Genomic DNA, 23,048 nt, shown 5'->3' on the forward strand with positions numbered 1-23,048 from the left:
TTCAAACTAACACATAAATTGTATTTTTGAGCTTGAAGAGCTCAAAAACATCATTAGTGCAGTTTTATGCACCTAGGCATGGAATTAGCGGGATGTTGCATGGATGGCCTTTAGGGTTTACCGTATTCCTAATTTTTTTATTATCCGTCACTACTTTCTTAACTTATTATTTTTTTTAAAGATAGAACGGTAGAATCATTTTCGATAAAAATCTAAAATTACCTGGAAGTCTAAAAATCTACAAAGTAGTAGCTTGGTGACTATGATAGCGGACAAGGCGCTATTGAAGTTGTTAACAGAATAATTTATTTCTGTTGTTAGCTAATTTTTTGCTCATTTCAATCAATTGAAGCTTGACCAATTATCGTGATCGACACAGTATGAAATGTGACAAAAGAGGTAATATCAAGTCAACGATGGTAAGATATATATCATGATATATACCTGAGGAAATGCAAATAAGGCGTACGAAACGTCACTAAATACTAAAGTTTCATAGCGTTTTTATTAAGATCCTATATCTTCTTAAATTTAATTATACCTATATACTGTATGTATATAGATACATTCACACTGTTATTTTCTTCTACCTCGGATTGAAAAACTTGCCCTGATATACAACATGAATTCAATAATTTAATTGTTAAAATTTATAAATATAAAAATAAACCATTCATCATACGAGCGTAAAATTGCATAACTTAAAAACAATTGTATTAGTTTTAGAAATTTTTTTAGAAAGAGATTAATACACTTCTCATAAAAATTAAGGGAGCAAAAAAAAATCTCAATTTTTGGGGGACTTTCAACAGGCTGTAATTTACAAGAATGGTCGTACAGCAAAAAAAAAGCTAATTGTAGCTTTAAGTGTCTAGTTTTTGAATTTGAGTTGAAAATTTTTTTTTCAAAATTATTTTCGAGTAATCTTCAGAAAACCACTGAAAAAAAAATTTCCGAAATTTTTTTGGTTTTTTTTTTTTTTTTAATGTACGGGCGTAAATAAGATTCTTTTGACTTAACCTTTATATGGTCTGGATAGCTTAGTTATTTAGCTTTGATTTAATTTTATAAAAATCTCAATACGAGCATTTCTCACTGAGATATCGGTGTTTGAATGGAAAAATATAATTTTGTCTCTTATAACCAATATCTCAGCAACCAATTCAAAAATTCAAAAATGAAAAAATTTTTTACCTAGTTCCTAGTTTAAGGCTAGTACCTGTCAAGTGTCACATACATGTTGTACTTGTATCAAGTAAGTGCGTGGTGTGTGTGTCGCACTGGTACCTCTCATGTGTCACGTACGTGTCGAACTTGTATTCTTAAGTCTCAAACATGTACCCATCAATCGTCACATAGGTGTCGCATTGATATTTGTCTACTGTTTCATACATGTCGCATTAGTACTTTTCAAGTGCCGCATACGTCTCTCATTTGTATCAATAAAGTGTTTGATTAGGCTAAAAATTTTATCGATCTTGTATTTGACAGTCGAAGGGATTGGTTAATTCTAATTTTTATCACAATCTATTGCTGAAACGATTTTCAAAACTAAAAAAGTTATTTTATAAATCATATATTTCTATGCTTATATCATAAATAATTTATTTTTATATCTAAGTTTTTAAGAATTAAACTATTGACTCCATGTTACATTTTAATCAAGTTGATTATATTTCAGTTAATTTTAAACTGATTTCGGTACAAAAGCGCTTTTAACGATTTCACTTTCTAGACTGATCAGATTACTAATCTCAGAAAATTCTTAGTTTAACAAGCACGTCCATTGATGACCGTGATAATTCATTTTTACAAGAATTCATAGTACCGCTTGCGGAATCTATTTTGAACATTTGAGAACTTTTTCTAAAATATTGGACAGTTCAATTCCACGTTTTGCCTCTAGACACCAGCTTCAGTACAGAATTGACTATGTGAAGTCGGAAATTATTTACGTGCTGAAGTTATCTGATTGGTAATTTTACCAAATCGGAAAATTACCGCTAATATAAAAACACCAACTTTCTGGCCCTGATAATAAGTTTAAGGCAAATAATTACATTCGTCCACATAGAAGAATTTTCAACCAGGTATCACGAACATCATGTCTGTATAGGTTATTTGCAGTAGTCAGCAGTATAAATTTGTGAACCTCGAGCTTTGGGCATTCAATACGAAGATTGGACAGGACAAACTTCTACTGTACCTAGCACCACAGTCCTTGGAATAGTCTAATCATCAAGCACCGTTTTTGAAACTTTTTTTCTGAATGGAAAAAATTGAACAGAGGTGTCGTTTGATTCATAATGGCATATAGATTATTTTTGAAAACAATTAACTTTCACTTGCTTATAACAGCTGTGAGCAATCATAAAAAAATTGGAATTGAATTTCTTGGAAAGATTTTAAAAATCTGTTACGTCCTGAAGAACATTAAAATAACTTAAATACATATTAAAATTCAATGACTATAATTTTGTTTGAGTGACCACAGAAATAAAATATAACGTTTTTGTAAATTAATTAGTACTTAGAATTATCGCTTTAATGATGCCAAAGTCATTAAAGTGGAGATATGCACATGATTATGATATTTTTCCCAGAATATATTTTAAAAATAAAATTTTTGTTTCACATTTATTTCAGAGGAGAGCTATGAAAATAGAATAAATAGGGCCTTACGTGATAAACAAAGTTAAAGATAAGGGAAAAATATATTTAACATCTAGTGTACTTAGGCTGAGAAAAAAATAGTTTCCATGACGACTAAAAGAGAAACTTTTTTTGAAAATGGTTAAAATTTATTATTTCTGTTGGTTTCGTTTATTTAAGGATTTCAAAGTTTATTCAATAAGATAAAGTTGAAATGATTTGAAGTAATAAAATTCGAGTAGATCAGACGAAACCTTTACTTAGATAAAATTTTAAGTAATAAATGATAAAAATTAAATAATGAAAGTAAAATTGAAAATTATTCAATCAAATACATTAAAGTTGAATATATAAAACTAATCCTCATAAATAAAATAGATCTTCATAATCACCCAAAAGAAATAAAACAGAACTAGAACAATCAATAAATATTTATGAGACAATTGACAAATAAAATGAAATAGACTCTGATAACTTAAAATAAGCTCTATAACAAAAGAACTAAGTAAAAACTAATTAACAGAAATGAAAGAAAAAAATAAAAGGGTTATTAAATAACGTTATTATGAATAAATTTCATAATTAAATGAAATATACATGTAAGTGGATGCGTAGGTGCGCATACCCATCCGTTTGCATAATTGGTATTTTAATCTTTCATGCAAATAATGATTTGTAAAAAGAAAATCGATCTTTGAAAATTTTTTATTTTTTAAAAACGTATTTATCAGTTGATCAATTTTTCTTACCTCTCAGAAGTAATAATTTTCTTGTAAATATTACAATAAAAGTCAATATATGTTTTTCAAAAAATAAACAGTTCCTTAATATTAATTGTAAGTGTAATAAGAAATTTTTCAATTAACAAAGATAACGAAAACTACCACGGTAAAAATCATTATTTCCACTCTAAACTTGGTCAAATGACGAGAACTTGGTCGAAATACGATCATAAATTATTGAATTAAGTGTTAACGTCAATGAAGGCTTGGAAGCGTATCTGAAATGCAATGATCTTTGCGACAATCAGTGTTAACGATTAAAAATTGACTGAACAGCAGTTTCCGACAGTGTCTTAAATAGCTTTACCGGTAGAGCTTTTGGCGCATAACCAAATGAACCGGGTTCGAGACCTGGTCTGGGCTATCCCAATTATTTTTTGGGTGACCGAAAAATTCCTACTGAGCAAGGTCCCCCCTTTTCCTTTCATTCTTCTGTTATGTCCAAAGGCATTTTTAGAGCAGTAGCGTAAACTGTGGAGGTTTGGACTAACAGTTTAAAGAATACGCAACGGAGGTTTTAATTCCGTTGTTTTAATTATTTATGTGGGACGTTTTCGAAGTACGAATTTAACACGCCTTCGTTTGAGACTGTTCACGGATTTATTGAAAGTAGGTGTACTTAATGTTACAGGAACTTTATTGATGGTCAGATCCGTGGTTTTAGGGCAGCTGTTAGCGCCTGTTCCTTGATTGGGCCGTTTGGTTGGTTCTCGCAGCGGATGGATTAGGATGGAATTGGGCTGCTTATATTACGAGCTTCTTATTTCGTGAAATGAACTGGTTGGAAACTGATTTCATTTTTATTTAGATTTATTTTTATAAACATTAAAACTTATACTTTCACAAATTGATTCTTATGTCGTTAAATTTAATGAATTTTAATAAATTGATTTAGCTAACGTCCTCCAGTCCCCCATAGGGTAAAGTGCGCAAATTTAGCTTTTTAATGATATTTTAACTTACTGCCCGGATTCTCGCCTAAGTGCAGAGCAAATTAGAACTTTGAGATTCCGGTTCTCTAGGATTGTATTTAATAACTAATACGTGGCCTGCCGGTTGAACCGAGTCTGAACTCGTCTTAAGTGCAGCGCAAATTAAGATAAGGGACTTTTACAAGACACGGGTCCGTCAATTAAACGCGGAAGTCGAATTAATTGCTCAAAGACAAGGAGTTGGCTGTTGATCGCCTTTTTAAATTCTCGCGGTGCTGAGATTGCAGAAGTCCCCGCTAGTCAACCAGCAGTCGCGTAGCTTATATTTTATTGTGGCTTTCGCGCATGGAGAAGTCTTCCATCTGCGCGGGTGATTTAAATTTACAGAAAAATTTTGGGGTGGACATAACACTTCCTTCCCCCAATTCCCCAATTTGTCTTTGATGACAAATTTAGCTACGAATTATGACTTTTTTTGTGAAGAAGTAATTGACCAGTAATAGGGTTACGATTCCATGCGGAAAACTTTTAGCAAATTTTGTGATTACGGTGAGGCAAGAAAGTAAAAAACGTCTCAGATCACATGTAGTTGTTGCTTGAAGCGAAGCCAAAGTCGACAAACACGTGATCTGAGGCTTTCTTTTTAACTTTCCACGGGCTGTATAATATTTTTTCGTCCGACAAAGTCAGAAAGCGGCAACTTTATTTATTTCACCGAGACATAAGTTGCCACTTTCCGCCGGGAGGGCAAAATAGTATGTTACATACCTAGGGAAGTAAAGTAAGAAATGTCTCAGATCACATGTAATATGTGATCTAAGGTTTTCTCATTTACTTCCCGAGGAGTGTATGCTTTTTTTTTTAACTCGACGAAGGCAGAAAGCAGTAACTTCGTTTAGCAAAGAGGGCCGAAAGTTGGACGCTTTCTGTCCGTTGAGCAAAAAATTAGTATACACTCCTTGGGAAGTAAATAAGAAAGGCTCAGATCACATATTTGTTGACCTAGGCTTGGCCTCGGCGAACAATTACATGTGATCTGAGACATTTCTTATTTCAATTCCCTAGGTGTGTAATATACTACTGTTAATCATAGTTTTCGTGTTTATATTTCTTGGGTTTAAAGTTGTTAATTATTATGCCATTCATTCATAATTTATTCTAAGCATCTAATTAAACATAGTGCTAAGTCGCTTTATTGACCCTACACAACCCTGTCAATCGAACACATGATGACAAGAAATTTAGAGCAGTTGTAAATGTTTCTGGTGCCGAACATTCCAGATAAGTCAAAATATTAAGCAGCTACTGGTCTCGCACGATGCTCGAGGCTACTTACCATATTACAATGCATACAATATCAGTGATCCATAAACTTATAACCGTTCAAATTCTTCCAACTATATTTACCTTGCAAAATCTTGTTATTGTTGAAATCTGTAACAAAAAGGACACTGATTATGCAAAATAATACAATATGATTCAAACGAAAGAAAATATTCATCATTTTAAATCCTTTTAAATACTGTCAATCCTTTTCAAAATATCATATTATTCAAATAGATTGAAGTTTTAGACATTTTTGTTCTTTCCGAATACATTTTAATGCTGCAATGATACTTCAATTCCCATGTCAGAATTCAATGTGATTTAATAGTATGATAAATTTTTAATTTTTCCAACTAGTTTTGGGTAGATTAGGGAACTTACCCTAAGATAAGTTTTTTCAGCTGTGGACCGGTTCTAGGAACCGTGGACAAAAACCTGGTGGAGCCCTAATAATTCTGGTGGCCGTGTTAATTTTTCTCGTTATGTTTATTAATTGATTAGGGGCCAATTAGGACAGATAGCAAAACTGTTATACATTCATGAAATTTTACAACTTACGATTAGAAAAAGTATGATATCATTATTGTAAAAAGTGACACATTAAAATTTCCAGTGCTGCCACTGTATCTTTCCGATAGATGTATAACAAATTTTACAATAGTTAGATTGGAATTTTTTTTAATTATTGTGAGTGATGGCCGTACACAGCGCTAGACTCTGAGCTTATCTGAAGGTTGAAGAACATTAATAGTATTTTGCTTTGGATAGCGTAGAGCGAGAGTCCCTGGCTACCAACAAAGAGTTCTGGGTTCGATTCCCGGATAAGACACCAAATCTCGATTTCTTTTTTCGGTTACTGTAAAAGCAGCAATCAGTCCATCCTCATGTCTCTCTCCCTCTTAAAACTTCTTTCGAAAAAATCGAATATCAATTTTTACAATAGTTGAATTGAAAAGTTCACAAACACATATTGTATAATTTGCTCTTCAGTATTGAACTTCTTGAGTTTCTTAGTGGTCTTGTTTGTTGGATAGAATTCACAATAGTTGATCGTAAAAATTACTAAATGAGAAGTGTAGTCCACCGTTACTATTTTATTCAATAACAATTACGATAGTGAAATAGTAAAAATTCCTTCTATTTTCTTGTCATGTACAGAGCAAGCATATGCTGCAAGGTAGGTGATATTATGAATATTATAGTAAAATGCTAGAGGTCATCTTTGAGTAGACTAGCTTATAGTATATCTACCAAGGATTGTATCCATAGTGTCCACTTCAGATTTTGACCAGTTATAAAATTCAATGATTTCGGGTTTTTTTCTTTGCACTGTCACTAATGTTTGCTTCATGATGCATTGCTGATAGCATCATTGCTACCATTTTTTTGGCACATAACTTTTGTAACCGGGTAAATGCTACCCGAAGTGGGTAAGTTCCCGGGTATCGATATTTGATCGACGCAGCACTAGTACGTCTCGGTCTTTGGGACCCGGTAGTGATTGAGACGGGTAGTTGTGAGTATGCACATGTGAGGTGAGCAGTGCATTGAGCACCAGAGGTGTAACTACCGGACTGAGTAGCAGCAAATCAAACTTAAAAGGTAAATATTCAATCGCAAGCTCTGATTTTGGAAAGCAGCGATACGGTTTTATTTTAGTAGATTTCATAAAAATCTAACTATTGTATTTGTCCTCATGATGTAATTTTCCGAAATTTTAATATATTCCGACCTAACTCGACAATCTGAGTCAGAAAATGCATATGGTTCAAAAGTTTATATATATATATATATATATATATATATATATATATATATATATATTGTGACGTGGGAATTTTCCCCATCGATATTTAATAATAGAGATTATTTTTTTTACGTATTAATTAGTCTAGAATGTTGGCCAAGCTGACGGAATGCGGAGATTCGACGCGCCTGTATCGCCCTACGTGGTTTGCGGTCAGAAGGCGAAGCTCGAGGTAATTAAAAATTAAGCCGAACCGTGCCAAATTATCAAAATGAGTATGGATGGATGCGTCCGAAATAAATTTACTATGTAATTAAGGGTGTGTGGGCGAGAGAGAGAGCGAATGACAAAAGCGACCGGGTGAACCCACAGTTCAGTTCGCAATCAACGACCGAGGAGACTTCTGGAAGCGACAACGATCAACGAGGGAAACCCGAAACCGGAATGTAATCAGAATTGACCAATGACAGGACGTTGAATCAACGGGAGCACGCCAGGGCTCCACCTGAACGCCGAATGGAACACTAATCTGGGAATCGACCAACCATCGATCCTGGAAATTTATCCAACGACTGATGATTGGACGCGCAGCTTGGTAGTTGCGCTAGCGAAAAACCACATGTTGCTGGAAAACGGAAAAGCCAAAAAAAATTCGGAGCCGGACACCGAAACGACTGTGGAACATTGTTAATTTTGATATCACGATCCAAAAGTATAATTGAATCGAGTATTATTATTAATTTTGTAATTCTGATCCGGACCCCGAAAGAAAAGCCACTGTCGAACCGCTGTCAATTTGTTATCACGATCCGAAATAATATTAAATGATTAAGTATTTTTTTTGTACAAAATTCAGCCGCTCCTTGGTGAATTGATTGAATTGACGATTTTGTTAATTGTGTGAGTTGATCGAGTCGAAGTTAGAAATTCTCTCGGGAATTATTGTAATTGTCAACCGACAAAAGTCGAGAATTCGACACACGTTTGGTCATTTCAACAACGGAAATTCCGGGAGGCCATCGCCGAGAACCTCTGCCGCCGTCAGCAACGCCGTGACCTTCTGCCTGGATTCACACCTTCACCGAGAAGTCGATTGGACTGGGGTAAGTGCGGTCGCAGTTATTATACACCTGGGTGACTTCACCGCGGTCCACGATTAAGTAGAGAGTTATGATTTGTAATTAATTAATTTTTTTTTTTCATTGTTATCGAAAAATCAGATAATTACGAATTTTGTAATTGTCAAAAGGTAGAATTTTACCGAAATTCAGCAATTGCGTTGTTGAATTCCGGCTTCGGGGTGACGTCAACCAGACCAAAGTTTGAGATTGCATGCCGAATAAAATTGGCGCGAACCCAGGGCCATCTACCAGCGTAACTAGGAACCATACCTCGAGCTTTGTCCCGCGTATTGCCCGGCGGGTAACAATAGTTACCGACAGTTCAGTTACCCGCCGCAAATGATAAATGATCGATCGATTGTGACATAAATAATCAATATCCGACAAATCGATGCTATTGATAATTTAAAAATTCGGTTGTTACGAAGAGCAGTGGCGATAATTCGATATTTTTTTTTAAAACTCGAAATTTGTTGCTAGGAAAGAAATACGAACCGTATAATTTTTTTGTTTGTTGTTAAGTTTATTTAAAATGTAAAAATTTGTTATAACGAAAGGAAGGCTACGACAATTATATTTTTTTGGAAATTCAAATTTATTTGTTACGAAGAAAGTGACGATAATTAATTATATTGATGAAGTCGAAATTTTTGTTGTTAGGAAAATAAACGCGACCTAGAACATTTTTTTTCTTTCTCTTTGTTAATTTTTTTTTTGAATTGGTTAATACGAAGCGGCGACATTTAATTTGTTTTGTTGAGAAATTCGTTACGATACGATAAGCGAAACGATTATTTTTTTTTTGGTTTTTTTTTGTTGTTAATTTTTTTTATTTGTTGTTGGCGATAATAAAGCGAATGCAATTATTTTCCTTAATTCGAAATTTTGTTTGTTAAACGAATCAAGAATAACTCATTATTTGTAATTTCGATCATATTCAGATTCTTTTTTTTTAATTTAACAGTCCCTGCGCATTACTTGTTTCTTTGAGCTGTCTCTATTCCTCTATTATCCGGCGGCAAAAATATTCCGCATCGATTTCTACACTCGCTCTACAAACTTTAGGATCTCTTCGACGGTGACCTGCCGCCCGACGACGATCAATTGCTGAATTCGAACCGCGGAACTTAAAGTTCCTGGCGCCCAACAAGCTAAGAACCAGGTAAGCCAACATTTAGGTGGAACTCCCCGGCGCTGTCAACGCCAGCACCGTGAAGAAAAACCCATCATATATATATATATATATATATATATATATATATATATATATATATATATATATATATATATATATATATATATATACGATAACGCGGCTTGTCACGACGATAGCGTCAACAATTCTTAAGGGATCTTAATGAAACTCAGCACACTTTTTCTATCGACTATTAGGAAGGTCTAGTTCAAATATGAGCTTAATCGGTCTAATAGTTTAGAAATTACACCAGTTCAAAATTTTGAAACTTTTAAAATTTGATACTTTTACTACTTTTCCTTTAAATAACTTTTGAACGAGTTGAGTTATTCGATTTCTGTAAAATGCATCTGAAAGCTAATTAAGCCTAATTTATGTGCATTCATTTTTTTCTAAGGCAAAAAAATATCTATCTTAGGATCATTTTTAAGAAATTTTACTCTTGCAGTCGTTTTGTCTATATAAAACTGATTGAAAAGTATTGAAGTACAATAATTCTTTCTCTTTTTTTTTTTCATTTAACAGTAAAATCTGAGAGATTAAAACGTTTTGAAAGTAAGTTTAATAGTATAATAAGTGCTATTCGGCAGCCGAAATGGAAGTAGATTTCATTTTTACTTATTAATTAAAATTACAATTAGATTTTAACGTACGATTTTTTTTTAATAATCATTAGACATAAAGTTTACACAATTATTATATAAAATTTATTATAATCAATAATTATTACATAAGATTTGTTAATTACTTATTATTTACATGAAATATGTTATAATTAATCAATTTTGTATAATGTTGACTCAATTTTGGGACCATAAATTTTTTTTTTCATTTATCGTTTAATTATTATTATTATTATTGTTATCAAAATTATTATATGACATATTTATCTTCATTGCGTTCGGATTTTAATCTTTTTTTTTCCTAGAAAAAAAAAATAATTGAAAAGTAACTTCATTTTTTGACGACATTTCGAGTAATTAAATAATTTTATTTTATTATAAACAACACAACCAGATCTTTTTTTAATCAATCACAATTAACACAACAATTGTTTACACCTGCCACGTGTTTACAAGAGATTGGCGCTTAAATTTTCAAATGAAATAAGCATTAAGACGTCACATACACGAGATGGAGCTACTTATTCATTTAATTATTTGCTTTTTTTTATTTATTAAATTATTTAAATTTTTAAGAACAAAATCGAAAAATTTTTCTTCCAAAAATTTAAAAAAATTATATAGAATGTACAAATATCAAAAGTTTATGAATATCAAAATCATGCAAATACCCAATTGATATTTCAATCTATAATTATACTCTTATAATTATTTTAATGACAGTTTTCTTAAATAACAAAACAATATTTATTTATTGTGTGAAGTTAGGAATATTTAGCTAATGATAATATAGTTATTAAATTCGAATTTAATCAACAAAATTTGATTGCTTCCAAAATTGACTGTTGCGTTGATTGAATGTTTTGGATTATTAATAACTATTTTCTGATCACCGGTATTAGTCATCCGGTAGCTCTGATAGTCAATCACACAAGTGACTAATTGATTCTATTTCAAACGACACATGTTCACTAATTCTCTCGAAAATAACAATTAATTATAACAAATTATTTATAATAACTATGTAAACTTTGACTCTAATGATTACAAAAAAAAATCGTACGTTAAAATCTAATTCTAATTTTAATTAATAAGTAAAAATGAAATCTACTTCCATTTCGGCTGCCGAATGGCACTTATTTATTTTCTATTGCACTTGAAATGAAATCCATAACCAATACGTACTAATTTTATGAGTAACAATTAACATCAAGGGAGTTTACTAACTAATTAGTCTTCGGAGTTAACCAGGAAGCGACGACGGAGAAAAGAAATTTTTCTTTAATAGAGTATGAAAATTTGATTAAGTAGATTTTTATTAAAGATCTAAAATTACTTGCATGATCGGTTTAATTCATGTTAAATTTATAATTAACTAATTTTCATGAATGAAAATAATTTACTACAAAAATCTAATATAAAATTCAGTTGAGAATTACTGTAGTGTTGGAGACCATTACTAATCGAGTATCCAAGGTCGTAACAAAACTAACTGATGAGTATTTAAACGTCTATTCTACAAAACGAATTGTATAGTAAATTTTCATGTGATGAATTTTTATACTGTGAATATTGTTTTACGAATTGATATATTCTAAAAATCAGCTTAACACTAGCTCCTATGCAACACTCTCATAAAATTTCTCGGTAAAGAGGCCAGTCATAGACCGGGGTCATTTTTTTATTACTTTTATAACTGACTAAACTTTACCAAACTTCAAATTAACATTATTCCGCAAAGAGACCAATCATAGGCCGAGATCGTTTGGCCCATAAGCTACTTAACATGTAGCTAACAGGAGTAACAACCCGATGACTAAATGTAGATCTAGATACTCCTGAAGCTTACTCAGCTAATCGAAGTATGTTACGTCTGAGCGACAATAACATAATTAATTGATCAGTTTCTTAAATTTGAGACTAATGACTGAAGATTATTTGTCTCGGGAGGCGGGAATCGCGACTTTTTGGGTAACTACACGCTGTTTGACACGATGTTGAAAGGGGTATTGTAAAATTATTCTAATATTTGGGGATTCCGACTTGGAATTTCCGTAGGGTAGGTCAGGGCACAAGGGAAAGAAACAAGCGAGGGTTTTAAATGAATAAGACGAAGAAAGAAAATGACATATGAACTACTAAGTAAGCTGATGAGTAAATTTGTATATTCAAACAATTTTATATTTTAATAACACTTTTAATTAGTTGACTGGATGGCATTTTATCACTAGGTTGAAGTTTTATGAAAGACTACCGATCGTATTCGCGGTATCGGGAGGAATCGTAGCGACAGCGGTCACGATTTGATTTTATAGGTCTACAAGTTCCTTCTTTTATCAAAATTTTGATAATCTAAGTCTTAGTACCAGTCTGAGCTGCCTGTACGAGAGTGAGAGAGATAATTATTACTTTACTTTTGACTTAGAGCGTTATAAGCTAGAATAAAGTTAGAATATAAGTTAGAATAAAGTTATGCGCCACGGCTTATTTTCTCGTAGTATTCATATCAATGTTCTTATCTTTTGAGCGCCGTTTGAATCTTCGGATGGTCGTTCGTGTATTCTGATAATCAGTCCTTACTATATGTTCGCGTATATATTTTTTTTTAGTCGTACACGCTATTACGAATATTATTACTTGAAGCCATAAGGTTTTGTGTTATTTTTTTATTTCTTTACCCCTTTACCCCCCTGCTTGTCTATACAAGACAACACATCTTAACTGAGTATATTTTTGTATTTCCGAGTATTTATTTCGGTAAACGATCTTTCGGCTCGATGGTCGATGTCTAATGAGTTGCATATCTTTTCCTTTTTTTTTTAATTTTCTTTTACTGATAACCGGAGCAGCTGTTCTAAGTTTTATTTCTACGTGCGTGGTTAGATACTTTTCACTTCCAAATACTTTTGGTTCAAAATATTTATTTTTTATTAATGTTAACTAGATTGGATCTTAAGCAAAGAAAAACGGCTAACTTATCGGCCGTATACTGTGAGAAGAAAAAAATAATTATGATATTTTTTCTAGAAATCGTTATTTAAAATGAATTTAGTTGTATTTTCTTTTTATTTATTTATTAAAGCCAATGGCTTATTTATTGAATTTAGGCACTCGATTAAATTCAACTTAAACAAATATACAAATTTTAATGATCACGAACCGTTCCGCGGTTTACCAAAAATTCGCGATGAGTGCTGGTCTAGTTTCCGCGGTTGCGGTTTTTATACCCGCAAATCCGCCATTAGGCAACGATATTCGGTCACGTAACTAGACAAAACGCTTCCTTATAAGGTAACGTTTCGTGAATATGCCCATATGAGGCAATTTTTCGGGAACCATCGATGGTCGTAAATTATTCGTCCATAGAAGTCAGTAAAGTAAACATTAGAAGTTCGAATTCTGTGCGAAACCCCGAACCCCCCCCCCCTTTGTTGCGAATTTTCTATCGTGGAGTACGCGAAAGAGCATGCGTGGGGAGAAAATCTTAATAATCATCGGTGGCCATGTTTGAACCGCGCGGGTACCGAGCTCTCTTCACTCGGGCAATACGCGTGTGTAGGAGCCTCACAGGTAGAGAAGATTAGGCAGCCGATCTTTTGGATTGGCATAGAACTAGTACGTGTTTCTAGGCCCTCCCTAGTAGCTGTCGTATCTATGATAGAGAATACGCCTCCTTTACGGGCCTCGCGGGGTGAGAGGGTAGAGCGGAAGGCTTCATTTGAAATACTGTACATCGAAATTATTATTTCGCTGATTCAGTTAAACTTTCTGATGGTTCAAAAATTTGCAATTAGTGTAACATGAGACCGTAACAAGTAGCAACCCAATAAACAAACGTGGATCTAGATGCTTCTACAGCACGCACTCATAACCCGTACCAATTTTACACACATAACCCGGACATAATTACTTTTACTATTTACTTGATAATTCATAAAATGGTCTATCTCAACGATTTAATTTGCGTCAATAATTTCTATTAAATATTCAGTCATTAGATAATAATTAATTACTTGAAATATTTTCCAAAAATGAAATAAATTCTATAACAAAATTCCGGATTTAAATCCAATTTTAAGTAAAAATAATTTTCTAAGAATTATTTTAATCTCGATAAATTATTTCAAGAATAAATTCTCAATATATCCTAGATTTAAGTTCAATTTTTGTAATCTAATGCGTCATAACAATCATAAAATTCGCAACCCGGGTAAAAAAATGTATGTACAATTGCATATACTTATATATTATTGACATGTAATTGGATATTATTTATATATAATTCATAACGGGTAGTTCAATCTCGTGCGTTAGCGAGGTTGAAGCCCGAAATAAATAAATTTTGCCTGCCTGCCTTATCTTCTATTGGGCGCCAGGAGCTTTGCTCCGATCACGTCGTTTCCGGCTGCTTTGTTCCAGGGCTCTTCGTCGGGGTAGCGGGTATGAAGGGTACGACTCAATTAAAAGGGGAGCGAGGAAAATATTCGGGAAAATATACATATTTATTTGTCGTAATTGATAAAGAGAAATAAATTATAAATGCATTAGCAATAATTGCTTAAAATTTCAAAATTAACCGTTTAAAGAAATAATTAAAGCACAATAATAATAATAGTGGATGGCCTCGTCTATTGGCAGCATGCAAATATAAAATTCAAGAAAAACTCAATATAACACAAAAGAAATGCTCATATTACCATAATAATTTTTAACCAATCCGAATTGATTAAATTAAAAAAAAAATTAAACATATCGCCGCTATAAATTTAATCCATGCAGATCCATTAAATATTACATAAAAATCATCAGATCGTCGCATTCAATTAATAATAATTATTCAATAGAATAATCAAAACGTCGCATCAACTTACTTAATGATGATTAATTAAACCTAAAGAAAAATTAAACTCGTCGCATTAAATTGAATTAATAATAATCCATCTACCGCAATGAATTGAATTGATAATAATTGAATAAATGAATAATACTGAAACTCAAAAGGACATTAAATAATCTCAAAATCACACTGCTCGAATTATACGCTAAGTCCCAATCTTCCGCCGGTAGTGGGTCACGTACGCGCCGACTATTTCTACACGGAGCAACCGTTTCTCGGGTTCCTTCTCCGGAGGCGAACTTTTTACTCGAGGTCGGTAAGTTGAATCTCACCCGATTCCCAAGCTCAGTCAGTGGGTAATCGATCTCGAGGTACATTTATAATTTACAAATCTAATAAAAAATTTTGTTCATCACGCATCAATTATGTATACGATTTGCATTACTTGTAGTTGTCTTAAACTCTGCTTTTCAAGTAGGTTTCGTAGGTAAACCGATAAAAAATTAGTCTATCAAGCGTCAGGTCCTACCTTTGGTTCCCGCGCGTGCCGGTTTTTTTTTGTCTATAGATGTAATTCTATATAATCATATATTTTTATTTAAGGCATTTTTTATATATAATTATGTATAAGTATATATAATTATATAGAATCTTTTTTACCCGGGAATGAAAAAATTTGTCATAAAAAATTGACTAAATGTATTTGTTTGTAAAATAGACGCTTAGATATTTATTAGCTAGTTTTGTTATGACTCTGGGTACTTCACGTGTAGTGACCTTCACCACTGCATTAATTTTCAACTGAATTTCATGTTAGAATTTTTGGTGAAAACTTTTGGTAAATTTTTCAAGTTATAAAATAAATTCTTTAGAAATTATACTTGGATTATTCCAACTTTAAGAATCATTCCAAGTATTAATGTAGTTCCAGCGTGGTATAGTATGTGAAGAAAGTATTATAAGCGGAGAGGCGGAGGGGTGTCGCGTGCAGTGAGAGCCGACATCACCGAACTCATTGACGAATCGTGTTGACGGCCATGCCGCAACAATTTATGTTTTTGGAGTTAATTTTTGTTCCGGAGTTTAAATATTTTGTTTAGTATTAATTATTATTATTATGATTAGTAACTGTTTATGTTCTTCACGTTACATTAAGAAATACTGACAGTACTGTTTTGTTTACGATTTTTGAAAAAGTTAATTAGAATAGTTTGCTATCACTGCGATAGATGGTGGATATTTTCGTCGTTTATTCGCTCGTAGTAAGAATCACCGAGCTGATAAGAGCAAATTAGTACAGCGATAATTTTTGTTTCAAAGAAAAAACAAAAATTTAATTCATCTGAAATCAATAACTAATTGATATTTCGAATAATTTCGAAATCTCTAATTACTATATTTGTACTAAGTACTAAAACGAATAAGTATGGTAAATAATTTTTAAAATTAATTATTTCGGACGTATGTGTTATATCCACCCCGTGTATTTATTGCATTTATTTGTTTTTATTATTATGGCATGAAACCTAAAGTGCACACGTAAAAATGCATTATAATAGTTAATATAATGCTCGAGAACTGCAGTTGTAACCATCGGACAGACTAACCGATAGGGATTCTTGCCGCATCAGCAGCAAGAGTCTTTAAAAACGCCTGCACAAGGTGACTCCTAGTTCTCTTTTCGGTTAGTCTGTTGCATTTAGTTGCACTCAACTGAGTTAATCCGCTCCAGATATACCTGTTCGGTCGCCTAAATCTTTGGTGCATTTAGCTCCGGTTTGACATAGTGATATCTTAAATTTTATTATGATACTTTATAAATAACAGTAGCTACGATTTATTGTTTGATCTTTAGTTCTTTCAGCTCCGGTTGAATCAAAATTACTTATAATCAATAATTATTCCATAAAATTCATTCATGAGAACCTTACCCTAGCGTCAAAGCTTTAGTGCGTTTGGTTTGTTAGGATCAAAGTTATATTTTTTTTTGGCGAGTTGCGCGACGTTTCCTCAGAGAAAATAACTGGGTTAATAAAGCCCAAAAGTTTTACGTCGATGAGTAACCTTCTTTTGGGTTTAAGTTTCTCGTCTGGAGACTTCTGGCCGAGAAAATTGAAGAGAGAGTCTACTCTATCTGGTGCGGACTACCACAGGTAAGTGAACTTGTCTATCCACGGGTGAAGGCGACTCATCACCTGGAGGCCTTCTGCCAAAAGGTGGCAACTACAGCCGAGTAGGTAAGGGAAAGGTGGATGATATTCACTCTCCTTTCGGGTATCGCAGATAAGGCCTGCGGAACGGCACTAACCACCCGTCAGGAACTAGGCAACAGAAGCCCGACGGAGGGAGGTTAGCGACGTGTTTTGGAAGTACGGTGGGGGAATGATTTTACCGACGACGGTAATTTAGAATTGTAAACGCAGTGTATGTGTGGGTTTTTGTTTAATCGCCGTTTTTTTTTCTTTTTGTGAAATGTATTAAATTATATTTTGTTAATTAGAATAAACAGGTTTCGTTTTATTACGTATATTCATTAAATGTTCGAGTTTGATTTAAAAATTATCTTCGTTAGAATCCTAGACTACGGCGAGCTAAATTGAGCCAGGGGTAAAATAAGTCAAAAAGTATCCGTTACAAGTATATTCCGTATAATCAGAAAATTTAATACAGATAGGAATGTAGAAGCCTTGGCACATAGACGTTCACGCATACAATTACGTATTGTTAGTTTAAGTGTTTTGACAACGTTGCTCTGAGTGGTCATGTATTTTTCTTTATGGTCTCCGTATATACAAATAGAATCGTGCTTCAAAACTATAGTATCTATTGCTTAATTAAAAAGATGCCCAAGCAATTACGGCACAAAGGTCAATTTATGAAGAATGAAAATTAATCTAAGAAATTGTCTTTTAATTCTGATATGAAAAAGGCCAGAAAAAAAAAAAAGAGTCAACTTAAAAGAATGAAGGCATGAGTCCTAACCTAGGAAGAAGGCGCATTGTAGAATACTAAAAGCGTGGTAAAATTTCAAAGTGGTTTAAATGTCGGCAAGTGGTGAGATTAGAAAATATTCAAAAAGAATAACTACGAGTCTACGTTCACAGTTATAGGTAAAATGTGAAAATTGTTTTTGTTTCACTCAAGTAATGACAGGAAAAGTGCATAAAAGAAATAAAAATTGCAAGGTCTTTGATGTAAATTCAAAAATTGTGCACGGCAAGTTATTGTAAATACATAAATACAATACATACTACTAATAAAAAAAAAATTAGGAAAACTGTTGACCCTAAAGACCATCCTCGTAACTTTCAGTTTATTCTATGCTCAGAGTTGCACTTATAACGTTTTCGAGCCCTTCGAGCTCAAAAATATCATGTCGAGCTCAAAACTCTAATAGAACTTGTAACAGGCTAAAATTACCCTTAATCGATAAGTCACCGAATATCGATAATTATTCGACATAGCACTGGCGCGTCTCGATCTTCGGGCCTAAAGGGAGAATAGGAGGGGGTGAGTTTGGGTTAAAATAGGTGAGCCGTGCAGCGGAACAGGGAGAAGTAGTGTGACCGCCAGACTGAGTGCCACGGAAATCAAAAAGGACCGTTCCCGAGAGTAGTGACGAGACGAAGGAAGCCAACTACAACTAGGACTTCATCCTCAACGAGTGAGTTAGATCATCGTTTTGTTCGTCAAGGTGTCAATTATTGCTCTGTGGGAAGGAAGTGGACCGCGGTTTATCCAATACCCAGTTACTTCTCCTAATTATTTATCAATTGGATCGTTTAATCGACGATTATTAATAGATTAATAGTGAAACATTTGCTAGTTTTGGATTTAGTGATTTTCATGGGGGTTTATACCCGAGGATCACTCAATCGACCTTGCGGGGAAATTTTAATAACTAGAAATAATCAATTAATAAATTAACATCCGAAAATTTCGTTAATTTTATTGTTGTAATTTTTATAACAATTAACTTAGTAAAATTGATTAATATTTGTCATTGAAAAAAATCGACAAATTTTTATTCGTGGAATTTTAGTCAAGCGTCAATTTTTGGTGTCGCAGTAAATTCCAATACCCAAGGTCAAGCAAAACAGCTAGCAAATGTTCTAGCAATAAAAAATTGAATATTTCGACTTGTGTCGAATTTTTTATAATTTATAAAACGAGTAGAAAATTATTAATAATTTTATATTAAGAATTAATTATTGAGAGTTCTATATTGAGAATTAATTATCGAGGATAATATAGATTGGAAAATTATTGAATATTTTATATTAGGAAAATTATTAATCGAGAATATTATAGAGTGGAAAATTATTAAGAATATTATATTAGGAATTATTTATTGAGAATATTATATTATAAAATTATTCCGTCAAGTATGAATTTAATAATTTTGGGATTAAGTCCGTGAAGTAGTCAAATTGAAATTACTGAAACTTGATAATTATCGGCGTGGACATTAAGTCCTAGAAATTAGTTAATTGAGTCAAAAATTGTCACAGTAAAAACTTAGTCAGAATTAATTAATTAACTTATGTTAATAATTTTGAACGTGATTGAGAATTTTATATTGTGATTTATTTAATTATCAAAAGTTAATTCAAGGTACTAAGACCTTTTGTTTTAAATAGTTATTGTATATTGTTAAGACCATGATTATAAGTTACTGAGGAATTTTAATCCATCTAATATTTTAACGGAATTAAAATTAACAATTGGAATTTGAGAATTGGTTGGAAATTGAATATTGTTTGTCGTTTTATTAATTTACTAATGATTGAGTAATTGATTTGAAATATTTAATTAGAATGAGTTACAGTCAATTTTTATTAAAGTAAAATTTATAAAGTAGAGTCAAGTTAGTAGTGTGAGTGTGAGACAAGTGTGGGTTATGTGTGAGTTGCAGAACATCTAGGTCTATGTTTCGTCGCTGGGCTGTTGTTCTGTAGTAAAGTGTGTATAAGCTGCAGGAGTATCTAGGTCTATGTTTCGTCGCTGGGCTGTTACTCCTGTGAGCCGAGTCAACGAGCCCGGTATATGATTCGTCTCTGTGCGGGTGATTGTAGGTTTAGAAATCGGGTAGACGCCGAAAGGGGCCCGTCACGTGTAGACGCCGAAAGGGGCACGTGTTAGAAATCGATGGGTAGACGCCGAAAGGGGCTCGTCGAGAATAAGTTAGAAATCGACGGGTAGACGCCGAAAGGGGCTCGTCGAGAATAAGTTAGAAATCGACGGGTAGACGCCGAAAGGGGCTCGTCGAGAATAAGGATATTGTTAAGTGTGGTTAGTGTGTGTGTGAATGAAATTTGTTAACTAATTTTAAGCCAACTCTGTTAAGTTTTATTTTTATTGTTAATAAATATCGATCGATCTTGTTAATTAAATTTTTGTTATTTAACAGCAACCTTCCTCCACTCTCTCTACCCTAAGATAGGATTTTCTCAGATCCGGACCGGTTCCAGGAACCGTGATTAATAATCCTGGTGGCGCCCTAATAATTTTTATTGTTGTTAGTTTTGTTAGTTAATTTTAAAATTGATTAGGGGCTAACCTGAGCAGGTAAAACTGTTACAAACTTTAATAAAACACAATTTCTAAATGTATACTGCCGCAATATCTTGTGAGTAAATGAACCAATTTTTATGCAGTCGGCGGCATTCGATGCAGATTTAAAATTCTTACAAAGAACTTGTAAGATTGAATTGATCAAACAGAGAATTTCAAAGTAATTACGAAAAAATACTTTTTTCGGTTTTCTTTCGACAACGATAACTCAAGAACGAATCAACTGAATTTGATCGAGCTGTCAGCGTTCAATGTGATTTTTTGAGTTTAAGAGCTGATCTTGGAATTCATCACTGAAACCGTTTCAAAGTGATTCTAAATAAACCACATTGGAAAAAATTTCTTTTGGTAGTTTTTTTAGGATTTTAAAAAATTTACCGGGTCAAATCGGTCTAAATTGTATTCGAAATCTAAATTCACTCAAGCCCTTTCGAATTACACCAACCACGACAAAGTCGGTCAATCTATTCAATAGTTATCAGAGGTTTACATACGCACCCCCATCCCCCACCACACACACACACAAACAGATATACGGACATATAGACATACGGACATCATCGCGGAAACATTCGGAGAAGCTTTCTAAGAGCTTGAAACGTCATCATCTATTGAAAATTCGATCTTCGAAAAAAAGCGGTAAAACCAATAACTTCCTGATTTTTGAAAATTTTCAATTTTCTCAGCCAGAAATTGAAAAGGTTTACAAATATTTATAAAAAACTGATCAAAAATTTCATTTTTAGGTGTGCTACATAGAGGTGTTGATTACACAGCCTTGAATAATATTTTAGCATGTCTTAATGTAGCGCAAACCTCTGACAATTTATGCAAACGATATGAGAGAGAAGTGGGTCCAGCTATCGAAAAAGCCGCTGAGGAAATTTGCGAAAATGCAGCTCAACAAGAACGACACTTAATAATTGAAAATATTGATAAATTGTGCGATGGATTGTAAAAATAACTTGACTCATCAATTCTAATTAATGATCATGTAGAATTCGTTGCAACTCATTAAATTGCAACTCATTAATTTATTAACTCATTAAATAATAGCTGAAACTATCTTTAAAATTTTTTATTGAATTATTGTTCATCAGTCTAAGATGTAGCTAATTGTACATGTAATCAAAGTGACATTGTTTTTTCAACGACATTGTTTATAGATTTTTTCAAATATCATTACTTGATGTCAATACTGTATTTAATGAATTTCCTAAAGTATGGATCAGGAATATTAATTGTCAATTTTATATTTAAAATTTTTTGAATTGTAAATATTTTAATGAATTTTATAATTTTTCATTTTAATGGTGTTATGTCCAGGATTAGACTTGGCGAAATATATTTTTGGTCCAAGTCTTGCGACCTATAGACCGGGATCGTGAGATTGTGTTTGGAATGTAATAATGTTTAGATGGGTGGTTTTACTTTGCGTTGAATTTATTTTAACTATTGATTTACAAAGTTCTAAGTCGAATTTATTTTTAAATATTGATTTACAAAATTCTAAGTTGAATTTATTTTAAATATTGATTTACAAAATTCTAAGTTGAATTTATTTTTAAATATTGATTTACAAAATTCTAAGTTGAATTTATTTTTAAATATTGATTTACAAAATTCTAAATTGAATTTATTTTAAATATTGATTTACAAAATTCTAAGTTGAATTATTTTAAATATTGATTTACGAAATTCTAAATTGAAATTCTGAATATAAAAATAACTTAATTTGTTAACTGCTATAACTTACAATAAACCGATGATCCCTGTTGAGTTGACCTTGATTGGATACTGCTGTGGGTTTTGTTAGGATACGGGATGTTCACTTGTCTCAAACTACCGAAGTCATTATCTTTGTGCTGCTTCACGTTTTCCACGATATGCGGAGAAACAAAGTGTGCGGACACTTGAAGGAAATCAGGGAAAAATGTATCGACACGAATTGAAAGTGAACGGTTGTTCTCAGTTACACGTTTTCCTACTGTATGTGGAGAAAACTAAGTATGCGGATACTTGAATGTAACTATAAAAATTTAATACTTGAAAATGGTACTGATGGACCACCGTTTAAAGCAAGTAGCTGTTAACTAACTGTTGAAATGGTTGAACTAGGACTGCACTGATATTGGAACTAGAAGACAAAGTAACGAACTCTTAGTTATATAAGTGTTCCCTAATTAAGGCGCCACCTATTGGGCCTTGGGTTGGGGCACAGCATTTCCCAATCAGGGTCAGTTTTCAGGGTATCATCCC

The 23,048-nt window shown here is 32.8% G+C and overlaps 1 protein-coding gene and 1 long non-coding RNA gene across 2 annotated transcripts in view; one reads left to right on the plus strand and one right to left on the minus strand.

Annotated features, from left to right (window-relative positions):
• The window catches only part of LOC141526878 (uncharacterized), a 254,810-nt gene extending 234,202 nt beyond the window's left edge, over positions 1–20,608 (plus strand). Inside the window, exon 2 of the long non-coding RNA XR_012479089.1 lies at positions 20,140–20,608. This is a non-coding gene — a long non-coding RNA (uncharacterized LOC141526878). The remainder of the gene's footprint in view (positions 1–20,139) is intronic.
• The window catches only part of LOC141526874 (neurexin 1-like), a 703,605-nt gene that overhangs the window by 600,266 nt on the left and 80,291 nt on the right, over positions 1–23,048 (minus strand). The window contains exon 3 of the mRNA XM_074242012.1: positions 5,774–5,800. Coding sequence (XP_074098113.1) covers positions 5,774–5,800 — 27 coding nt within the window. The remainder of the gene's footprint in view (positions 1–5,773; positions 5,801–23,048) is intronic.

This window comes from Cotesia typhae, unplaced genomic scaffold, assembly GCF_013202065.1.
Source record: "Cotesia typhae breed Kobodo isofemale line unplaced genomic scaffold, CoteBio_Ctyphae contig_37, whole genome shotgun sequence".
Lineage (NCBI taxonomy): Eukaryota > Metazoa > Arthropoda > Insecta > Hymenoptera > Braconidae > Cotesia > Cotesia typhae.